Raw genomic sequence first — 25443 nt, forward strand, 5'->3', positions numbered from 1 at the left:
CCATTCTATGGAAAACTTAACACGTTGCGGACAGATCACGAGAATCTTCACGAGGGATTTAAACCCTGCCGTACGCAACGTGTTAAGGACTGATAAAAAAAATTTAACCACAATGTGGTTTCTCAAACAAAATAATTATAAACAATCGAATTGAGTAATATAATTATGTCTATATCATGGAATACCATGTAGCCATTAAGAATAAACTAGAGGATATTTATTAATGTGGGGTAATGTTAAAAAATAGTGTACAAATTATAAGGACATTATTTTTGAAAAAATAATATGGTTCACATGTATTTATTAAAAAATGATAGAAAGATGTACACCAAAATATTAAGAATAGGATTACTGACAAATTATTTGCCTTTGTTTGTATTTTGGATGTGTGTTCCTAGGCAAGTTAGTAAAAATCCCAAATAAAGGTTAAATTTATAAAAGAACTGCATGTGGAAAGACAATAAAGACTAAAATTTAGAACTTATTTGATTGAAAAAAGCATGCCTCCTTCTTTGTAATTTTCAAAGATAACTTTACTAAAAACAATTTTTTTTAACTTTATTTGAGCCAAATGGAAGACATGCCAAGGAGCAAGATCTCAAACGTTTCCCAATAATAATTTTAGTAGCTTAAGCCTCAATAAAATTTTTGTAATTTTGTATATTTCTTTCACAAAGAATAGAAATGTACATTAAATGATCTCATTACAACAAGCACTGAATAAAATTCTTACTTGAAAAATGCAATAAGAAGATTGACCATAATGATATACTGTACAAAGAGGTAGACTGCTTGAAGAAATGGAGTCAACCACGTCCCAGGACCACAGATTTTCTGAACAGTAGAATCATTTGCACACACTTTAGAAAAAGAAAAAAAAATTAAATATAGTAATTCACCAGTAACTGCTTAATCAGTATTTATTTATGTGAAGGAAATTTTGATTATGTACAAATCTGTTTCACAGATTCTAGCAAAAGTTTCTGGGCCGGCAGCCATAGGAACACCAACTTATGAGTATTTCAGCACAGAAGAATTTTGTGAAGGATGTAGGTACCTGTTCTACCACTCTATCCCAGACAAAGAAGTATATTTTTGTGTTGCGTCTACCCTACAAAGTAGTGTTTAGCCTGAGGAGCACTGAGAATACAATTCCCAGATTCGGCCACACTATAACATTTCTGTAAGAAAAATAACTGAACCATAAAAGAGTTGGCAGACTCACAGTAAATTTACAAGCACAAAGATTACTGAGTTTCTTATTGTGTTACAAAACAGCATTGAAGGAATGGTTAAAGTGCCTCTCAAATACGTATACAATAATTGATTAGAATGAAATAATCATGAATTAGTGACAAATTTTTATCACTCTTTAAAAATTTTATGAATCTACTTCCACTCTATTTAGATTGGTCTTATGAAGCAAATACCCAAGAAAGAGAATGTAAGAAACTGAAAAACAATATACAATGCTTTATAGTACCTAAACTTGAGCCACATCAGAAAAAGAACAATCAGTGAAAACCTGCAAACAACACTGAACCGGAAGCCTTTAAAACAAAATATGACCAGGCTGGTTAAACCCCACTGTTTTAACCAACATCTGATAACAACTGATGACCACTACATGGCCATTCCCTAAGCTAATCCCTTATAAATAGGTGGGCAGGAGCAACCTGCTATGGAGTTGAGTAAGACGGGAGAGAAAGAGCATGAGAGATCAAAAGAACTAAAAAATAAAGATTCTACAACTCAGATGTGGATGTCAGTAGAACAGCCTTGAAAGTTGGCTCCACCACCTATGTTCACAAGTTATATAGCCTAATTAACTAAAACAATAAAAAAAATCGATTACCTTATGCAGAGACTATATTCACAGCTGAATTTTATAATTCAAGAGTTGTATCCAGTCCAAGCTTGATCTAAACTAATTAATGCAATCCCGTTACCCCTGCCCTGTTTCAGATATAGGCAGGCTGAAGCGATGTGAGTTAATGAAATGAAAGAACATGTTCAACAGGGACTCTGGGAAAGGGATCTTCTTTCCCCCTTAAGAGAATCATGGAAAACTGTTGCTAGAGTCTCACAATAAAGGAAACCTGTATGAATGAGACACTATTATTACAGAGCAATGGGATGATAAAGAAGAGATGTCCTTAGCTATGAATTAACCAACCCTTAAGACAATTGTACCTTTGATCTTTCTTTTATGTGAGCTAACAAATATCCTTACTGTGTAAGCCAGTTAGGCCATATTTCCTTGATTTGTAACTGAAAAGATTCTAAAATACTTTTTTTTTTAAATTAATTTTTGTTATGTTTCTTCTGGGATTAACTAATGTGTTGTGGAAAGGGTTACGCTGATACGAGACTAGAGAAAATATGTAATATTACTATAATGTTGATTTTAAAACATGAAATAACCAAAAGATTATTGTGTAAACATAAATCCTTACCATCAATTTCATATGCATAAACTTCACCAAAAATCATCCAGTATGGATGAAAAACTATATCTTTAGCAAGAGTCCAAGATGGTTCTTCCCGGGGATAAAGTATTGCCTTTCTGGGAACACCAAAACTAAGTAATACAAGAGCCATAATCACTACAATGTAGAACATATTGGCCACCTGTTAAAAGATGAACACTGTTAAAATACATGGGAATGTAAACACAATGACAATTTTCATCTTAAAAAAGTTTCTAATGTGCTAAATTGATAACTAGAATCTTTGAGTTTTTTATTCCTAATTAACATTCAGAAAACTCTCATCACTACATAAACCTTAAGATCAAGGAGATTATGTAAAAATTGATCTGTGGAGCTAGGCAAGTCATGGGCATCTTCTATATAAGTAACTGTCATCTCTTGTTCAAACCGGAGTCTGCCTATCTGGAGTCCATGAAGATTTAAATAGAGCTATAGACACATGGGCAGATTCAGAGAATCAATTTCCACAAGTGCTCTTTCCTAAAAGTGCTGTCCCTACACTGAAGGTGCACAATCTCTTTTTTACCTCCCTTTGATAACTGTCCTTTGCCCACTTCAAAAAAAAAAAAAGCACTCTTCTCTTCTCACCCATACTGAACCCTCCCCTTTGTCATGGGCTATGAAAACCTCCTAGGAGCTGAACAGAAACAACAAACTGAATTATCAGTATGAGTGTTGAAAAAATAAGTGATACCAATATTTGGTTAACAAATCTGTTGGCAAGTCAGGTAGTTTGCAATTCTTAAATTTCACAAAATTGAAAAGTGACTAAACTATATCACCTAACCTCTGAAAAATAGTTTTTATTGTTAAATCAATGTGAATTTTAACATCACTACTCAGGAATTCAAAGAATTAAGTGAAATGCTATAATAAAATATTAATTTCTATCTACTTATTTAGGTGCACAGTGTTCAGTATTTACATCTAAAAAAGTGAATGTTGTCTCATTCATAATAGCTATCCACAATATAATATATAATATATAAAACCTATCCACAAATAATAATCTGCTGAGGTAAGTCCCATACAGACCAAGAGACTACATTTACAATAAATTTGTAATCTACTGTGTTGATTTACTGCAATAGTAAATCAACCTAAAAAATTACTATGACATTTTCATATATTTTTAAAATGAATATTTAGCAAGTAGAAATGGAAGGTAGGAATGTGAAAGGTAAAGAGATCTAGACTGGATGGAGTAATTATAGTCGAATAATGCCTTCTTTGAGCACTTATGATAACTGAGAGAATTTATGTTCTCAATAAACAAAGTCTTGGGATAGAAGATTTTAAAAGGCAAATAAATAATTCATCAAAACATCATTCATGGCATTTGATATACTCTGGAATCCAAACATTTATCTGTAATTCTTTTTTTTTAAAGCCCAAGTCAAAAGTCAAAACAAAATCTAAATCTGTACTGCAGTATCCTAAAATTACTCAAGGTCTATGAATCAGAGGTCTCTGGATTTCATAACTTTCCACATAAAGCCTATCTAACAACCTTCCTTATATACTTGACCTAAATTTAAAATATTTGAATATTCCATTTCTTCATCTCTTATATTGAGGGTTTCTAGCTTGAATGTATAGATATATGGAGTGAGTGGGAAAGATTTAGCATTTACCATGTAATTGTCATTAATCTGATCTCTATGACAGATGTCAACTGTGAGGAAGATTTCTTTCATTTTAATCTCTTACATCTTCAAACTTTTCAAAGCTGTTTTCTTTAAGAAATTCCCTGCTCAGGAAAAATTCCTGTTTTCTAAACTCTTTCCAAATACATTATTTGTGAAAGCCTTCATGACAGAATTAGTTACTAGCTCTTTGGTCTTCATACGAGAGTTTACAATATCCTTCTGTAGCTATCTATCTGTTCACATGTTTGGCTTTATACCACATTGTGAATTCCATGAGGATCTGGACCATGTCTTATTTACCTCTGCAGTTTCAGCTTAGCATAATTCATAGCATATAATAGATATACAACGATAGTAGAAAGAGTGTTAGGTTACTCTGGGACTCTACTATGAAATTCATCTCCTTTATTCATTATTTAAAGGTATCCTTTAATGAAGGACTTCTTATACCCTGCAGTACCTACTTTAAGCAGATAATCAGAACATTAACCATTCTGAAAGTTTTGAAGGGGGTGGAAACAGAAGATAGCACTAGGAGAAAAGAGATAATGATATACGATTGGTTGAAAAGGAGAAAGACATAATCCTGGTGGAAGGTGGATCAAAAGACCATAGATAAAGAAGAAAATGAAACATACTCAAACTCCTTGTGGCTAGGATGTAAGAATGGTGGGAGTGTTGGGAGTACGTTAGAGGCAAGATTCAGACAGAAACCAGATAGCTCCACTTTCTCTTAGCTTCGTCTACTTTTCCCATCTCCATCTATTATTATGGCTATCCACTTCTGTACTTCCTACACCCCCATTTACTGTACATTACTATTTAAATTAACCTGATACCACTAAGTCACTAAATAATATGGTATGCAGTGAGAGCTGGAGCACCTTTTTGCACACTAGAAAGTTAAGATAAAACCAATTCTTTCCCAAAAACCTTAACTCCTTTGTTTCCTGGAAATACCATCACTTTATGAAAGAATGGAAAAAGGATGAACAATGAGTACTATTTTGATGTGTGTATAGAAAAGCTGTAATTCTTAACTGGGGGGAAGTAGGACACATTCTCCTGGAGGGGAAACATGTAGTGTGAAAAAGCAAATATAATAATAAAACTTTATACTCATATTCAGAAAACTTTAAAATCTTGTTTTCATGATGCCAAGTAATGTTGATAATCCTGTGAGCTAGTGGGGTGACTCGGAAGATAAATCTAATTTAGAAGACAGTGATTTTTCCAAGATTAAGGAAAAGAGTTTCAGAAACTCAAAGAATAGATTTTTATATTTAACAAGAGAGGGCTGATATTTAAAAAGGATTGAGGAACAGCATACATATTATAGGTCTATTTTGATAAAACTATTATATACATTTACGTATGTGAAATCTAACACAAACACACGTATTCACAGATATGTCTTGAAGAATGAAAAGCTATACATCAAACTGTTAATAGTGAACGTTTCTGGATGGATGGTAGTTTGCCTGTATTTGCTAAAATTTTCTACAATGAGTAGTAATTTTAGAGTAAGGAAGGAAAAGCTACTTTTACTAAAGCAATAGCATAATAGTTTGTCTTTTCCCCACTGAAAACTGAAAATGTGTATGTCAGAAGTAGGCCCAATATGTTTTAGATTTTTTAGTTCAGTGCATTAAAAAATTGCACATTAAATCTGACATTTATTTTTTAAAAACAAAAGCTGCCAGATGGTTAAGCCTATGGGAGAGAGCCAAATATTGGCCACATTGTATCAGGAAAATATTAGATGATCTGGATGCAACTTTAGAACATAGTCTGGATCTATGAAGATAGTTGAGGAAAGAACTGCCCAAAGACATAAACCACAGATAGTATTTGTTTAGCTGGCATTATCTTGCCAAGTACATTAATACTGGGACAAGATTATGTGGTGTGTTGGAGCTGAGAATGAGAAACACTTGTGAGATGTTCTTGGACTGCCCCCACTGGTTGAAAATCATCATAAAGAACAATCTGACCATTGCTTTCAACAATCATACAGAAAAGTCATTCCAAATGACAAGGAAAGACAAAGAAATGTCAACTTATTTTTCTTATGGAAAAGAAAAATCAAATTGTGGGGGGGCCCACTTCAATGGGTTCCCCTGTATTTTTCTTCTCTAAAGTCCCAGTTTTCAGTATTCCATATAATCCATGCCCTGCCTAGTCAATTTGACTGCTAACTACTCCTTATTATCAAAGAAGTTCCAGTTAGGCTGTGCCTTTTTACTTATTTCTGAAGCTTTCAAAGAACAGCTCACATCCCATCGCTTTAATAACAGCCTCCACAGACTTATATCTCTTTTCATGAATACCTATTTCCCCTACTCATTAATTTAATAAACCACATTGACAGTTTGCTAATATCTCATAGGATTTCCTAAAATACTAGGTGTAAGACAGTCTCCTCAAGATAGATTATAAAATTATACTACAGGACTGGAAAAGTAAAAAAAAGAAAAAGAGATATGATTTCATAAAGTTCAGAGGTAATGTCCTAATACTTGTTGCACATCTTGCATAGGAGAGAATAACTACTTCATGAACAATCAGTTTTTAAAGTTTATAATCTGATATAAAAATAAGAAAAAAATCTTAAGAATCAACTTATTAAAATGCAATGAATGAATGTTCAGTATTTTAATGTTTCTTTTTTTCCTACTTGTAATAGCTTTCTCCCTCCAAACAACAAATATTTACTATGGAGAACCTACTATTTGGGCATGGTGGTAAGTACTGAAGATATAATGGTGACTGAAATTAGACAGTTTGATTCTCCAAGGAATATTCTCCTCTATAGTCTAGAGGAGAATATAAGTAATCTAGTAAGAATACAGTTTAAAATATAGTTAGACACAGAGATAAATAATACTCTGAGGGGAAGAAACAAGGGTCCCATAAAATTGTACAGCAAATGAACTTGATCTAGCTGGAGGACATCAAAAAAAGCTTTCCTCAAAAAAAAATTATGTTGGAGCTGAGATTTGCAGTATAAACTTAATTAGTCAAAAAGGCTGAGGGTATGAGTGTAGAGGAGGGTGATCACTCCAGGCAGAAAGAAGAATATAAGCTATGGTACTCTGATAGGGTTGTGCTAAGGAAAATATAGGAAGCCCCATGTGACTAGAGCAAGATAAAAAGTTTAAAATGGAAGGAGACTAGACTTAAAAAAAAGCACGAAAGATGTTACTCGTTTAGGAAACTAGGTAAAGGGCCCATAGGCTCTCTGTCATTTCTCACAACTGAATGTAAATCTATAATTACCTCAAATTTAAAAATTAAAAAAAAAAGAAAAGAAAAGCAACAGCCAAACTGGGTAGGGCCTATGGGTTTCATTAAGTACACTGATCTCTAGAAGTAATGCAAAACCATTAAAAAACTTTTAAGAGGGGGGAGTGACATATGCAGATTTGCATTTTGAAGGAATTACTCTGTTCTAATGTAGACTGAAGATAAACCAGAGTGGCTGTGAGTAAACAGATTACTAGAGTACTGCAGGTACCAGGTGGTGATGGATTGGCTTAGGGTCGTAGCAGTAAAGATGAAAAGAAACTCAGATTGGAGACAACAAGTTCATCTCTTTCATTCTAATCTCAAATATTCATAGCAAGCAGTATTTAAAAATTAAAGCATTTCAACATACAGCAAATAAAATATTGTTTTCCTAACCATACCCATCAAATATTTCCTTTAAAAGTTAATATACTTAGGTATGGTCGATTTGAAGTATAAAGCAAATAAACATGCAATAACATTCTCTGGTTCAAGTAAAACTATGTTAACGTTTTTATGATTTTAAGAAACAATATCAATAAACCCATGATGATTATGGTTCTCAACTTACCATTTTTCCAATCATCATTACATAAGGTCCTGCCTGTTGATTTACAGCTAGAAAATCTAGCAAACGCACATACCAAAATATTATGTTAAGACAGTAAATTAATCTTCCAGCCACAAAAACATGATTATCATATGCATCCTCAAAGGTCCATTTTGCTCCAAATCTTAGTCCAAATCCAATGAAGAAAGAAATTATGGCAATTGAGTCACTGATATTGAAGTAGTCACTAAACCATACTTTAATCTTCTGGCTTATTTTCCCAGCTTCAGACATAAAGATCTAAAAGTTTTTAAAAAAAGAGTTTAATCAATTTCTTCCTATGAAAAAATACACCAGTAATTATAATATCACAATAGAATTTTATGCATCTTTTAAAATTTCAAAGTATTTTTTATTATCTTGGCATTTGATGATGCATTTGATCACCAAAACAATTCACTAAGATATCAGAGACTGGTGATTCTTATCTTCATTCTATGTTAGAAAAAAAAACAAAACAAAACCCACAAATGACCTGCTCAACCAAGCTAAGCTAAAAATCTTGGGTTAGAACACAGTTTTCTAGAATTGGAATGTGGGATATTTTTGAAGTTGTTTTTCATTGAAACAACACTAAGATATCCTGGTAGGATCTTCCAAAGGTGCTTTATTTGCAAAAAGTAAACAACTCAATGGTTTTAGTACCTTTTGTATCTTCTTTGGAATATAAATTTTTTTTTTTAATTTTTGTGGGGAATAGTAATACATTTACATCTTCAAAACCATAAGTCTCCCTTCCACTTTTCTTCCTTACCCCCATTAGAGGCAACTACTGTTATTATAGGTATCTAATTTCATTGCTTTATTGAGCTTTACAGGTGTTGCGTTTTCTACAAATTGAAGACAAAACCCTCCACTAGCAGAAAGATTACAACTCGCTTTATTGAGAGACTAGCTTTAGTATTACAGTGGTCTGGAATGGAACCTGCAATATTTCTGAGGTATGCCTGTACTAGCTAATGAATCCTTGCAGAACTGTTTTATGAATGTACATTAAAAAAAAAAAATCATTGCAACTTGCTTTTATCATTTAACAACCTAATTTCTAAACACGTTTGTAAAATAACAGATTTCATAAAACATATGAACCATGGCACTAAAAAAATTTTAAATGCATAACAAGCTATTTATTAAGATAAATTCCTGATACCTAAGTGGAAAGGCAGTACAATGCCTTCTATTTATTTCTGCAATTTCACGTATTCTCTAAATGTAAAGCAGAGTCCTGAAATAATTTAGAATTAAGTAAATGTGTTATAAAACAACACTTACGTAGCTACTAGTTTGAACAGAAAGTATAAAAATTTATTTAAGGAAAAAATTTTTTTCAAAATCAGGATGTTGGAAAATTTACAATTTAAGTTAAAAATTCTGATAGACAAAGGGATTTAAATCTATATGACAATTCAATGGGCAGTAGAGTACACTTAAGGGGCAATAAAATACAAGAACAAAATAAGAAACCTATGTATAATTTACTTGCCTGATTGGCTATATGTATATTTAATACTTTTTGATGAGTGGTAGAGAACATATACATGGATGTTGAGGAAATAATGCAAAAACAGATCTAGGCTGTGTTTCTGAGATAAATCATTTTCGTTGTAATTGTGACAAAGTTAACAGCACACTGATTCCTAATCTTTTGCCATAATTTTTAGAACAGCAAAAATAAAAATGTTCTACACTCCTATAAAGTCATCACCTACTGAAATTATGATAAACATAAAATAACACATAAACATACCCAAATACATACTCAAAACAAAACAAAACGCCCTCCATATATGCAATAAGTTACGAGTAGGAAAAACTAAAGACATACCTCACGGACTTTCTCAATAGCATAGGTAAAAATATAAGCAATAACAATCCATTCTTGAACTGACGGTAGTTGTTCCATTTGTACAAGAACCACAAATGTATAAAGCATCAGAAATCCTAAGTAAGCCAACTAATAAAAAATACAAGACATGAATAAAATTGATTACAAAATAGTGTTTTATTACGTAAAATTTTAAGCATACACAAAAAAAGACTAAATGAGCTCCTGTGAACAATCTCCCAGTTTTATTCATTATATAGTCTTAGAAATAACTCTTCTTCAGTGCAGATATTGCACTCATCAATCAAAATATAATGGTCTCCAGGTATTAATGTATTATTCTAGAACCCTGTTGAGTTTTTCATACTTCCCATAGTAAGAATTTTATAATACCAAGGTTTATGTTCTCAGCTTAGTCCAAATAATTGAATTCCATTTAACTTACAATATACCTAAAATATCGTAATATACCATGTTTCCCTGAAAATAAGACCTAGCTAACAATCAGCTCTAATGCGTCTTTTGGAGCAAAAATTAATATAAGACCCGGTTGTATGTTATGATGTTATATGTTATGTTATGTTATGTTATGTTATGTTATGTTATGTTATGTTATGTTATGTTATGTTATGTTATACCCGGTCTTATATTATAGTAGCAAAATAAAACCAGGTCTTATATTAATTTTTGCTCCAGAAGAGGCATTAGAGCTGACTGTCCGGCTAGGTCTTATTTTCGGGGAAACACGGTATTAATTTTACTAAAGAACTTCACCACCATCATCATCAAGAAACACATTCTACCGGCCTGCCTCTTCCCTCCCCCAACCAAATAGTATTCCTAGGAAGACAATTGGTATTTTCCTAGCTAAAAAGCATTAAACCTAAGTAAGGGAACATCCCACTTCTGATACTGTTAACAAAAAAGATTATAAGGTCTATATAAAATATCTGACTAGTCATTTCATTTCAGAGGAAAACCCAGACTCTTTGAGACCCTTGAACAGTTGTGGCTAAGAATCTGCTCATCATTCTCCTTGCTTCTCCCAGTCTTGAAACAAGCCAGATCCCTGATTTAAGCTATGGCAGGGTAGGAAAGTAAACTGCAATAAACAAAAGAGAAATTCCTGTAGCCACCTGGGTTATCCATTTTTTAAAAGTTATTCAGATGAATACAAATGTCAGCAACGTACATTATTTCCTTTAGTGGGGACAGAATTGGGGGATTATGTTAGGTAATTCAGACGTGCAATTTCAATATCTTAACAAGACAGAGCAAGAAAATTTTCATATTCAGAATGAAATGTTATTAATTAGTCTCAGGATAATGGGCACGTATGTGGGTGAGAAAGCAATGGTTGAAGGATAAATTCTCAAATGTTCATTTTGTACAGAGCCATTTGTAGTATAGGTAGTAGGCAATTCTTTAAAAAGTCTGATGAACTATTAAAACCTAGAAACATATGTCTTGCAAATGAAAATTACGGTATTTGTCCATTGTGTCAAAAATGAGAAAATCTATGACTTTCTTCAATAATAAATGAATATTTTAGTTTAAAAAAAAAAAAGTCTGATGAAGATGAAAAACAACAGAAATAACAACAAAATCAAAACAAAGTAAGAGTTTTCCTGGGAAGCAGAATAAAAACTCATCTGCTCAGACACTGGTTAAAAGTAAGGGCTAATCTCGTGTTTTTCTTCAGGCAAGTACATCCCCTCTATGGATATATATGTTCATTTATCTGGTAGTAAAATCTCTTCTTCCATAAAGAAAGAGAAAAGCCAATTATGAGGCAGATAATCAAACATGTACTAAAATATGATTAAGAAACAAGCTATTACATCACTGATAAATAAAACTATATGAATGCTCTAGATTACTCTTCACCATCAATTAACACTGCAAGAAAGGTTTTTGCAAAATTTTAACATTATCTGCAAAATCCTAATGCACAAAGAAATTATAGTTGTATAAGTTTATTTTGTTTGATCTTTACCAATATTTTTAGTAGATAATTAGTATTTGTTACCCACTTACAAAAGGGATAGATATGGTTACCACATACTTTTTTAGTAAATTTCAGGTTCTAATTAGAGCTAAGATTTATTAGGGTTTATCATTCCATATGATGGCAATTTGGATGGAACTAAGTCAAACTTATTTCTCTTGTAAATGAAAAATGGCTTTTCAGTGATCTAAGGCACATCAAGACCAGTGTGGGATCTGCACACCAAAGGTGCCCTAAAGCCTATCTTTAAAAATCATTATTCTCATATAATTTAAAAACATACCGTATTAAACCAGAATTTAACAATTGGTGCATGATAAAAGGCATAAAACTTTCGTGTGATTGGAAGCTTTTTGGATTTTATTTGTATTTCCATTTCATTCTTTCCTTCATTACTGTCCAATATTCTGATTTCTTTAAATACTTCCTAAAATAAAAATAACACTTATAGTAAGTTTACTCACAACAAATTTACATTTACTGAAAAATTTTTTTCCTCCTTACCATAGGAATCTCTTCTGTTATGTTCTGAAAGTTGTTTTCACTATCTTCCATTGTCATTTGATGGGCATCTTGAGATTGTGGAATATGGGACATTTCAGCCTTAGTTTTATATTCTAGCATTAATATGGCAGGTGGAACTAAAATGCTTAATATAACCTAAAAATTTTAGAAACACATTAAGTTTACATTTTAAAATTAATGAGCTTCAAGAATACAACAAAAGCAATAAAAAGGTATTAAACAGCCTAATTATTAGTCATTTTGTCCCTGGTCGTATAGGGAAAAAAACCAAAAACTTCATTTGTACTTATATTATTTAAAAAGGCCTAGGGTGAATTGTTTTAAGGAATAACAAAACATTTGAGTATTAGGAGGGTATAGAAAAGATTTAATAAAGACTTGTCCTTTAAAAATAAACATTACAATTTGTTCAGAAAATACATTTTTGGTTGAACAGAATTCAGGACTTATAAAGTTGCTATGTGCCTAATTTTATCCTAAATCTCTTTGCCAGCATTCTATATCATAACTCAACTTGTGCCTACATAAACAAAAACGTTTACTTCTAAAATTTTATGAATTACCTACAAATCCTAAGCACAAAGAAATTACAATTGTTTATCAGGGTTTCTATTGGTTAATCTTTCAAAAAAATTTTTAGTAGATGATTAGTGTTTATTATCTATTTACAATGGTCAATGGTTAAATTACTTGCCAGATTTCTGCATTTTACTTAAAATACAAGAAAATGAAAAGGAGAGTTTCAAGTGATATCTCTCACTATGATGAAACCTGAAGCCAACCTTTTACCCAAATTCTTGACCATTAAAACCAGGCATATCCAATATACTTCAAATAAATTAAAAGAAACCAATTATTAAGTTAGTAGTTGGTCCTAAATTACAGAATTTGGGAATCTTCTCAAAAAGCAGCAACATTGTTAAGGCTGCTCAGGGCTGTAAACGCCAGTACTTCCACTTTTTGGCCTCACACTTCTGGCTCAGATAGGAGCAACAATCGCTACACACAACTGAAAAGGATTCAGAGTAAAGAACAGGAGGAAAAAAGGATACCTCATGCCACTTGCGATAAAATGCCACCACCACCACTCCCACCACTCTCATAAATTAAGGTATTTTACTATACATATGGGCTAATTCCTCTGTTCTTTTTATCTAATCACGTACTTTATATCAAATTATTTCTAAGGTATACCTTGTACCAGGAATTTTTCCTCATATTCAGCCTTCCCATCCACATATCAGATAACAACATTTGTGTACAGGTATGAGCTACAAAAGGTCTAAGTCTTGAGGAAACTGCTAACTTAAGGCAGGTAGAATTACTCCAGTTTTTCAGTTCATAAGTAAGCAATTTCATAGCCATGGTTTCATCTTGTCTGAAGGATTGTTCTAGTAATTCAACTGCCAATTGTCCAAAATCACTATCAAAAGATTAAAGACAAAATATGTTCAGATTACCAAACTGAAGGTTTAAACCACTATTCTTAAATTCATTCATAACCATTTCAGTTTTTAATATATTCACACACACACTTAGGGAATTGTGAGGCATTAGAATCATAGTAGCTATATGTATTCAGGTATCTACTACTATGTGGAAATCACAAAGTATTAAAATATGTCACATTAAGAACAAGAAAAAAAAGGTGACTCCAGAGCACTTTCCCCTGGTCATGGAAATAAATCTACAGTGTCACAGGAAACAAACTGACAATGTTCAGTTATAAAATTACTATATAGTCATTTCAAATATAAAAAAGAGTTGGTACCAAGTTAGAAAGGAATAATGTAAGGACTAACTTAATCATGAAAAACACCTGAATTTTAAATCCTACGTAATCATAGGAGCCCTGCTAGAGTTATTTTCAGTAACAGCTTACCTTCTTCCAAAGTTGGCCTATTTTGGGGGAAGGGAGGTCCTATTTTCCATCATAAAGCTATCTAGAAACTACCTTTGCAGCTTAATATTCCATTAGTCCCGTGAGTAAACTATAAGCTTCTGTGAACTGTTTCGTTCTTCTATATTTGTAGTTCCACCATCTGAAATGCCCTTCCAGTTGAATTCATTTCCTTAGAACACAATTCAAATCTCACTTTCTTCCTTTCCTTACCATGTCAAGTGGAGCACTTCCTAATCTAATTGCTACTATGTGCAATCATTAAATTGACTTTTGGTATTTCTTTTTTCTTGCTGAATTATTTAACTTTTGCATTGTTAACATATGATAATCTCTTTTGTACAGGCACAGATAGCAAAGTTTCTTTCTGAATTTTAAAAAATACCTAACATATTTTTTAAATGTGTTTCTCTTAATTATACCAGTAAAATTAATTACACCAATAAAGTTAGATGTATATATATCCCCACTTAGTGCATGACACCATAACCTTCACTTAAACACAATCTATTTTGTATTTTTAAAATGTTTCGAATGATAAAATATAACTTACTTGGAATACTGTTTCAATTCTTCTGAAGTATCATCTATGAGGTCACTCTGCTTTGCTTCATAGGCCATTGAACGATAGATTTTACAGGCAACTAACGCTTTAGCCATTGATTCTTCACCATGCTGCCATAAAAAACGGGCCATGATCTGCCTCTTCATAAGACAAGCCCAAATTAACAGCTCATTAAGTGGGTAAGGAAAGCGCTTCGTTTCTGGGTCATCAATATCTACAATTTCATCTTTGGTTCTTTTCTTCTTTCCTTCTTCCCCAGCCGTATCAATCTTCAAGGGAAAATAAATGTAATAAGGCTCATTATAATAAGGTCATGATTCATGTGAAAATTTTTATAAAATCTCCTTTATGTTATTCTTCAATTTCATATAACTGCACAAATCGAATAGTATACATTTTATATACTTGACTTTTATTATAGCTCAAAATTCATTTTATGGAAATGGCATTTCCAAAAAAATGTCTCTATAACAAAGTTTTCCAAGATTAAAGAAAGGGCCTAAATATTTCAACTAGTATCTGATAAAACACAGTATTAATGAAAGCAAAGTTTAGATAATACCTTTGTCTTGCATGTTGTTAACCAAGTGAAAATTGAATAAAAGGCAGTTAGGCATTTATCAAACATCTTAAAAATTTGATTATCATATCTAAATATGGAAAACTTAATAGAAACATTAACTCACAATGAATACCATTTTGTATATGGCAAAATAAAGAATCAAGGATATAATACCTCTAAAAACAAAAGGCAACTCTTACTAAAATAAGTTTTTGTTTCATAATACTAAGTAATTTAGAAAGAACAAAACCCAAAATACAGAAAATGTAATATTTAAACAAAAATACCTTTGGTCTGTAGGGCTGTGCTGTTTTAATGAAATGATTATGTCTCATTTTTTCCTTTTTATCTGCCCTATTGCCAAAAGATTCATGACTTTTTCGCAACTGAGGAGTGCTGCTGGAGGTATTTCGGCCAGATCTCTACAAATGAAAGCTTATTAGTTTTTAAGATTTAAATAAGCTGATATCTATAAAAATTCAATAATCAATTTATATATGTAGAAATGTGTATACACACAAAAAAATATGATTTGTTTAGGATTTCAATTACAAAATATTTCTAAGTACTTAGTTAAAAATCTCGTATTTTTAAGAAAATGCTACTTTTACCATTCTAATGTAAGTACTTTTTAACTTTTAAAGTATATAAGTTAATTTTAAAACATATTAATATACACTTCCTCTCCAAATATTACATACCCGATTATTTCCACCAAGACTATTATATATTAATCGAAAACGTTTCCGAGTGTAGGTGCATCTATAGGTTCCTCCCATAAGATATTCAATAACAAGTCCTATGTCAATTAGAGTGATCTTGTATCCTGGAGGAAGATTTCCCTGGAAACAAAGCATTCTTTTTAAAAAAAACAAAATAATATTTCTCAGTAATTCCATGCCTAGAAATGTGCCTAATCTCCAAAATGACAAATGTTTACTTGTTTCAGGAAGCCGGAATTTGCAGCAGCTATCTTTATAGGAGAAAGGAGTAATTTGTTTCTCTGTTTTCTTTTGCAAGAAAAGGAGATTCTGCAGTCTGAAGTCTCAAAGATGTGGTTCAAGACAGGAGTAAGGTTTACAGCAGAAAGATCATTTGATCTCTCCAACGCCCTAATACTTCACACATAGAGGCAAAGAAGCTGCTGCTAGGAGGCAAGTATTCCATTTCACCGTGGCAGATATCATAAATTGCATTTTCCTACAAAAATAATGCTATAAATGTTAATTATGCTTCTTGATGGGCTCTTAAATACTTATAACTATTTTTTAAACCAAAATTATATGTCACACAAGTTTTTATAGCCTCATCTAGGATTTAAGTACCACTTACAATACTATTTAGAGCTAAGATTTCATTTTCTCAGGTCATCAATTTACAAATGAACTTCTGGAACATAATTCACTTGTGAGTTTGAAAAGATTGCCTGTTTCAGAATAGATTACTTGGTTAATCTCATCAAATAATCTCAAAAAGGGTTTAATCATCAGATGATTGATCTATATTAACCAATTCTGCCCTCTTACCATCACCATTCTAATTATAATTTCATGAACTTAGTATTTTTTAAATGCTGGGGGGTGGGAGATGAGGGTGAGGGGGATCGAATATATGGTGATGGAAGAGAACTGACTCTGGGTGATGAACACACAATGGGATTTATAAATGATATAATACAGAATTGTACACCTGAAATCTATGTAATTTTGCTAACAATTGTCACCCCAATAAATTTGATAAAATTAAATTTAAAAAAAAATAAGAAAAAAAATGCTTATACTTCTTATATTTTGAGTCCATCTGTGAAGTTTCTAATTTCTAGATATCTATATTCTTTAAATCTATATAACATTAATCAAAAAATGTTCATTTTAAATGAAATATTTTTGTTTATATTTTATCTTAAGCAACCTCAAAATATGCTCTATGATTGACAATGTCATGTATGATACTTTTAATTTTTAAAAAATCTGACAAAGGGCCGGCCGGGTGGCTCAGGAGGTTAGAGTTCCATCTTCCTAACTCCGAAGGCTGCTGGTTCGATCCCCACATGGGCTAGTGGGCTCTCAACCACAAGGCTGCCAGTTCAATTCCTCAAGTCCCGCAAGGGATGGTGGGCTCCACCCCCTGCAACTAAGATTGTACACAGCACCTTGAGCTGAGCTGCTGCTGAGCTCCCGAATGGCTCAGTTGGTTGGAGCACATCCTCTCAACCACAAGGTTGCCAGTTCGATTCCTCGACTCCCGCAAAGGATGGTGGGCAGTGCCCCCTGCAACTAAAATTGGACACAGCACCTTGAGCTGAGCTGCCGCTGAGCTCCCGGATGGCTCGGTTGGAGTGCATCCTCTCAACCATAAGGATGCCAGTTCAACTCCCGCAAGGGATGGTGGGCTGTGCCCCCTGCAACTAGCAATGGCAACTGGACCTGGAGCTGAGCTGTGCCCTCCACAACTAAGACTGAAAGGACAACAACTTGACTTGGAAAAAAGTCCTGGAAGTACACACTGTTCCCCAATAAAAACCCTGTTCCCCTTCCTCAATTAAAAAAAATAAATAAATCTGACAAATACCATTATGTGAGCCCACTTGAATGGGAAATATCTAAATTAAGGAAAATAATGTGAGTTAGCTAAAATAAAATCATTAAGTAATTTCTCAAACTATACAAATAACTTACAAAACTTATTAATTTGAATACAAAATACTTAATTACTACCTTTACTTCAGGATTTTTCACTTACAAAAGTAAAAAAATTGGAATTATTATAGTCACCAATGTAAAGATAGTCAAAACATACCGAATCTTTTACTTGTTTCCAGAATTAACAACTACACTTCTTTCTGCTAACCCACATTAAGTAAATCATAATGCAAATGTGTGTTAGAAACCCCCTGGACTGAAGGTCTCCCCCATTACTCAAGCACTCTGGGAAAAGCAAAAAAAAATCTGCCATTAATATCACCATCCAGTTGAAGAATGTCCTTATTCAATGTCTTTACATGCCTGGGAAGAAATTTCTTCTGAAAACACAGGAAGAAGATACATTCATTCTATCAATGATCTTCCTCTGTGGACCAATGAGCACTATGAAATTCATCACTCTATCTCAGATGACTAGAAGCTCAGGAAACTCAGTCAGAATTTCATGATAAACTTTCCTCTTTCTTGATTTCTGATCCATTATGCTCTTTACTGCTGTTACCACAAATTTAGCCCTTAAATTTATCCCATAAAAAATGTCATTTTAGTGCTATTTTTAAGATGTATGTAAATGTTTTTTGAAACAGATGGAAGTATGAATGATTTTTTAAAATAATATTTTGGAAAAGAAAATAATCTCTTACCTGTTTGACATCTCGAACAAGATGAAATAGCATTGGATTAGTTGGACCTTGTTTCTTTAAAGAGAAAAAATTAGAGCAAACTATTATTTTTCTTTTAAAATAATGCGAACTTCCCTTTTCATTATGTATAGAACTTTTATGAACCTACTTGCACAAATTACATTGTTTTGAGTCAAATAAGTTCTGTTTATAAAATGGAACAAAGAAAAGGATATAACCATTTCATATTGTCATATTACCTAAAAATGTATAATTTCTTATGTTCTTACATTTTTTACTTATGTAACAACACTCAGTTTTTGTTTTCTAAAGTCATGCAAACACTGCAAACTTCACAATTACATCTTAAATTTAATCTACCTTTCTTTCATTAATAATGGAAGTATACATTCTCTTTCTTGTTAAAATATCTGTACCTCTGCTTCTGCCACTAATCATCAGGTTGTATCAATGCTTTAAATGTTCTGGGCAACAAACTTTTAACATTTTCATATGTCATCTTTTTCCTATTATCTTAATTCCATTTATGTATACTGTAGACTAAACACGAGTTTCATTTTTACACTAATCTTATTTTGATGGTATCCTCTATTTTGAAAAAATACCCAGGAGTGTATCTCCCTCATCAAGACTGAGGTAAATGCGCCAAACAATGTATTTGTCTAAACTTTTTAGCTGGTGCTTTCACCCATCTGAAATTTATTGCAATGAATTTTATACAGCACAAATCAAAAGACTTATTTCAACACTTTAAATTTATTGTTTAAAACAAGTATCAAATGGGATTTTTCTCCCACTATTGTGTTATTTTTTTATGAGGCTATCATAGTAATCAATGCAATCTACTTTTCCATTTTGATCACATATACTTGGTAATAAATTTTCAAATCTAACTGGGTAAACATATTGTTTATTTGAAAACAGTATTTTCTTTGCTATTCTTGGCTTTTAAATTTTGTATAATATCTAAAGATGACTATAAAAGATATTGCATATAAACTACATTTTACTTTTCTGTCTTCTTTTTACAATATTTAGTTTAGACCAGAGGTGTCCAAACTTTTTTCAACGTTTTTTACCAAGGGCCATATGCAGTAAAATACACAAACAGCTAGGCCACTCACTCGAGGTAAAACACATATTGCCTCACCTGGTTTATTTAAGTATAAACTAAATATATTTTTGGAATCTGGCCTGCGGGCTGCAGTTTGGACACCCCTGGTTTAGACACTCAGGAGCTAAGTTTTCCCCACCCATTTTCTCCCATATGTTAACTTTTATAATGTGTCAAATAAATAAATAAAGACAAATAAATGTGTCTTCCAAGTTAATATGAAGTATTTCATACTTTAGGTATTAGAAAGTTTAACTGCATTTTTTCTAACAGTATTTAATCACGTAGAAATGTAGTTTTTGGAATTCTACTTTATCTTAATCCATCAATGTTTATTCATTAAACATAACTTTTTAGTATAAAATAAATATACTTTAACACAGTAGTTCTCAAAGTGTGGTCCTAGAACCCCTAAATACCCTCAAGACTCTTTCAGGAGGTCCATGAGATCAAAAGTATTTTCAGAATCACGTAAAGATGTCATTTGCACTTTTTCATTCTCATTCTCTCAAGTGTTCAGTAAAATTTTCCACAGGCTTCTTGATGTGTGATATTGTGAAATTAAATTCAAAAGCAAATATGAGAATCCAGCTGTCTTCTATAAATCCAGGCATTAAAGGGATTTGTAAAACTGTACAATTATTCTACTCTCCTCATGAATTTTTTGTTTTCTTGAAAAATACGTTTTTCTGTTAACATATAGTGGATTAACTTAAACACAAATTAACAAATATTTTTAAGATTTCTTGGTTTTATATTCTAATATGGTAAATACCAACACACATAAACAAAAACCTCATTAGAACACTTCTTTAAAGTCCTCAATAATTGTTGTTATAGGAGGACACTGATACCAAAAAGTTTGAGAACCTGTTTTGTCATGTTTACAATCCCTTAAACATTTAAAAAAATATTAATAATTGGTGCTGAAAGTAACTACTGAGTTATACAATTAAAAAAATTACTTGTCTTGCTAATGGGATCAATTTTTATTTTTATTGTTTTATATTTGCTTTGTTTCAGAGATAAACCATACTTCAGCACAATGAATAATCCTTTTAATTTTTATGTCTGTTCGCTAGAGATAGTAGAATGCCAACAAAGTTCAATGTAACTGTGCTAGACACTGTTTTCCCCCCCTTCTTCAGTCTCCCTGTCCCCCCCTCCAGTTCATGCCATTGTTTCTCAGCCTAGTTGTGTAGGACACAGCTCCCTGGCCCATGCTGGTATTATGAGCCTTGTGCTCCCCTTGCTGAGGCAGTTGGTCGCTGGTTGTTGGTTGGCCACTCAGAGCAGCTCACCGCAGCTCTCACTGGCCACCGGTCGCTCCCTGCAGCACGCAGTAGCCTGCGGCAGCGCAAAGCAGCCCACCGCAGCCTACGCCAACCTCTGGCTGCTCATGGCAGCCCAGCTCCAGGGAGAGCTGTTGTTCACAATCTCAGCTGTAGAGGGCGCAGCTCACTGGCCCATGTGGGAATCGAACCAGCGCTCGGTGTTAGGAGAATGGTGCTCCAACCACCCGAGCCTCTGGGCGGGCCCGCTAGACACTATTAAAGGAAAAATATGGGGGAAAATAAAGATATAACCCCTACTCAAAAGTAATTTAAAATCCGCAGTGGAAGATATAATTGTACTTAACTATGCCACTGGGCTTCATGAAGACAGTGGCATGGCATTTAAACTAAGTTCTAAACAATGAATAAAATTCCAGCAAGTATGGAATAATTGGAAGAAAAACAGACCAGCACCATGTAAAGACCAAACAATTTTTTGTTAATTGTACTTTGGGAAAAATGGTAGGTGGATAATGCAGTTGAAATACCCAGGATAAGTGGGTATGAGACTAAAAAGGCCAAGTGAGAGAGATAGCTGGGGCAAAATTTCAAAGTTTTAAAAGCTGGAGAGCTTTCAAAATCAACCTAAGGATTTCAATACTATTCTGTATATTTTGGAGAGCCATCAAGAGTTTTTAAACTGGGAAAATATATGGTAAAATATGTGATTACAAGAATAATTAAAGAGTGATGTGAAGAAAGACTAGGAGATTAGATTACAAAAGTAGTAGAGACTGGAAACGACTGGGTAGTGAAAAGACATTAGGAATGAAAAGGAGATAAATAGGTAGAAAATAAATAGGTAGAACACAGCTTTGCAGAGAAGTCAAAATTAGGAAGCTAGGATTTGGTCACGACGCTCCTCAAAGTATAGCTCAATTACATTCGTATTAGTAACATGGAAACCAATAAGAAGGGTAGTATTTATTTACCCTCTCCAATGCTAGAGACATGAAATCTGAAATGAGAAAGGCTTTGTGAAGGGAATAATTTGTTTTCAGGAGCTCTTTTGAAGAATAAAAAACAGTATGTAAGCTAAAAGGGGGACACCACAAGGTCAAATGATGAATATAAAAAATGAAAAGAGTAATGTGTAACTTCTCCATTAGGCAAAGGAGTCAAAAGATATTTAGTGTAACAAATGATCACCAAGAAAAAAGAAATATAGTGACTCCATAATTAGGAAGTTGACCCTATAGTTTTAAAAAAGGGTGAGGGGAGGAAAGGGAGACAGGGTCGATAACACTACATCTCTTTCCTATGTGGCTACAGTGACAGGGGAGGTCGCCAGAAACAGGGAAAAGGGCTTCCAACTATTATATAACCAATCTGTACTAAGACTAATTTTTCGATGTAATCTAGCAAGACATTCAAGGTTTTACCAATAGGATTGAATTAAAGTTCAGATAAAATGACACTTCCCAAAGATGATGATAAAATTTAGTTAACAAAGAATATTAACATATACTTACAGTGTTGTAAAGTTCTTCCAGTCGAGGAATGGTAAGAAATTTATGCATGCTTACTCCATTTTCAATAAGAAGTTTTACAAATGCAACTCTGTCCATTACAAGAGCATCAAGCATAGCTTGTTCCAAGGATCCAACCTAAAAGAGTATCAATATTAATAAATGTGTTTCACACATTCTAATTACACAAACAGTTCTAAATGCAAGTCCTCGGCATTTATACCTCCTTGATCCCAAACAGTTTTAGAAGATTAAAAAGATGCAAAATAGAAAACGTTAGAACTTAAGATATAAACAGATGAAAAGACATCTCTAGAATAGCATTCCCCAAACAACATTCCATAAACACTACTTTGCAGGAGACCAAGTGTGACGTGTGTGTGTGTGCGGGGGGGGGGGGACAAAAGAGAGAATCCATTATCAACTAAATTTAGGGGAAAAATACCTTAAAGCAATGGTTTTCAATATTTAGGAATATTGAAAGGTATTTTGGAGGGATCATTTCAGTAAGTGGGAGCCATTACTAACATTTAATGGGTAGGATCAAAAGATACCAGAAATCATGCAATATGCCAGACAATCTCACAAACAAATTGTCCCACATCTCACACAACTTTCTATCATCCTGTTAGATGCTCATGAATGAAAATCTAGTAATACTGCTTTACATATAGTATAAACACAAAATATTCTATCATGATTTTTTCTATGATGAACTTTCAAAAAACAGAACCATCATTTAAGTTAGATAAGACTATACTTAGTTTTCTTTAGAACAAATTATTCACTGTAAGAGAAAAATCACATCTCTTAACAATACGACCTGTGCCATTTGAGTTTAATATAACACATGCATATCAGTCAGCATTTGTAGCTGTTCCTTTTAAGTTTTTATAGATTCTTACAGACTTTAACAAACTTCCAATCAATGCTATTAAATTAGTGGAGACACAAATAAAGAGATTTCCTTGAATATCATTAATAAAGGTTACTTTATTAACAGAATATTAATATATTTAATATTAATATATTAGTATGTGATATTACTATCTCATATTATTGTTTCTGTATTATTTTTAACATTTTGGTACTATATGATTAAAAAAACTCTGTGGTGAAAATCAATACCAATATTATTGCAATTTTTTTTTGCCTGTTGTTTTTCAAATTTATTCGTATTTTGTCTTCAGACGTTAACAATACAACTATACAGCTTCTCTACGCTGCTTCTATTACCACTTCTTTCTCCGATGTATCCTCTATTTCTATCACTTAGCAAAGGATATGGACTCCAAGATATTTTTATATACAGACTAAATGCATGCCTTATACATGATAGGATTCCAAAATGGAAGATGTTTTCTGTGATATTGTTCACTCAAATCTAGGTCATAACAAGGAAAATATTTTGACATTGCACTTAAAAATAAAACCCAACTAATTTAATTTAAAAGAATGTAATACATTCATTTTCTCCTATCAACAGCCTGTAATTTATCATGTCATGTTATTCTTATTTTAGTTAATATTATATATATCCTTCTCTCTCTTATCACATACAAATAATTCTATTTATTACTTATTCTAACATTAACAAATTTTACTCTATTGCTGACTTGATCCTCTCACTGCCCTTTACTTAATTCAGTCCTTGTAAGGGGGGTTTTTCTGCTCCCCATAGAATTTAAGTTACCAACAACATTCCTGTATTAGTCAGTACTCAACTGCAGCATTTAAACTGATTCTATGAATAATACGTGAAAACATTCTACTTATTATATCTTTTGTATGTTGCCAATCTTGAATATCTGCATATTTAAATATCTATTTTTCTTATAAATCACTTTTATTTCTCTGGCTTTTTAAAAAATTAGGGCATTATACTGTTTTTTAAAAAAAATCTGTGTAGTATTTATAAAATGTCGTTTTTGTATAATAAAAAGATGCTTAACAAATTTTTTGTTTTAAAAAAGAACTGTTTGGGTTGCCAGATGGAAGAGGTATTTAGGAGGATGGGTGAAAAGGGCAAAGGGATTAAAATGTGTGAATTACCAGTTATAAAAACAGTCTGGAGGGGCGGCCGGATGGCTCAGTTGGTTAGAGTGCGAGTTCTGAACAACAAGGTTGCCTGTTTAATTTCTGCATGGGATGGTGGGCTGTGCCCCCTGCAACTAAAAGAGTGAAAAACAGCGACTAAACTTGGAGCTGAGCTGCGCCCTCCACAACTAGACTGAAGGACAACGACTTGGAGCTGATGGGCCCTGGAGAAACACACTGTTCCCCAATATTCCCCAATAAATTAAAACAACAACAAAAAAGTCAGGAGGATGTAAAGTATAGCATAAGGATAGTCAAAAACACTGTAACAACTACGTATGGTGTCAGATGGGTACTAATCTTATTAGGGTGATCACTTTGTAAGTTATGTGTCTAATCACTATGTTGTACACGTGAAACTAATATAATATAGTACATCAACTGTAATTGAAAAATAAAAAATTATTAAAAAAGAAAAAGAAAAAAGAACTGTTTGAACTGATTGGGTCTATAACAACTGCCCTAGAAAAATAAAGTCTAACTAAATTGGCATATCTGGGAAAAAAAGATTTAGTTTAAAAAAATTTTCTACTTCCTAAGCAACATTTCTTGGTACACTTAATGCAAACTGAACTAACAATCAAGAGGAAAAAAAGTAAAACAGTTGTCCTGCCAACTCTGCATTAACCATGAAGAGAGCACAAAATCAAATACACAAC

General features: G+C 32.7%; 1 protein-coding gene across 1 annotated transcript in view; it reads right to left on the reverse strand.

Moving 5' to 3' along the window:
• The window catches only part of TRPM7 (transient receptor potential cation channel subfamily M member 7), a 104606-nt gene that overhangs the window by 28560 nt on the left and 50603 nt on the right, over positions 1–25443 (reverse strand). Inside the window, exons 12-23 of the mRNA XM_019730656.3 lie at positions 22691–22825; positions 18771–18824; positions 16126–16266; positions 15712–15846; positions 14851–15131; positions 13592–13820; positions 12377–12532; positions 12156–12299; positions 9865–9993; positions 8001–8279; positions 2457–2631; positions 734–860 (exon numbers count right to left, since the gene is read on the reverse strand). Coding sequence (XP_019586215.3) covers positions 734–860; positions 2457–2631; positions 8001–8279; positions 9865–9993; positions 12156–12299; positions 12377–12532; positions 13592–13820; positions 14851–15131; positions 15712–15846; positions 16126–16266; positions 18771–18824; positions 22691–22825 — 1985 coding nt within the window. The remainder of the gene's footprint in view (positions 1–733; positions 861–2456; positions 2632–8000; positions 8280–9864; positions 9994–12155; positions 12300–12376; positions 12533–13591; positions 13821–14850; positions 15132–15711; positions 15847–16125; positions 16267–18770; positions 18825–22690; positions 22826–25443) is intronic.

The sequence above is a fragment of the Rhinolophus sinicus genome, chromosome 3 (assembly GCF_057876585.1).
Source record: "Rhinolophus sinicus isolate RSI-liver-muscle chromosome 3, RSI-T2T, whole genome shotgun sequence".
Classification (NCBI taxonomy): domain Eukaryota; kingdom Metazoa; phylum Chordata; class Mammalia; order Chiroptera; family Rhinolophidae; genus Rhinolophus; species Rhinolophus sinicus.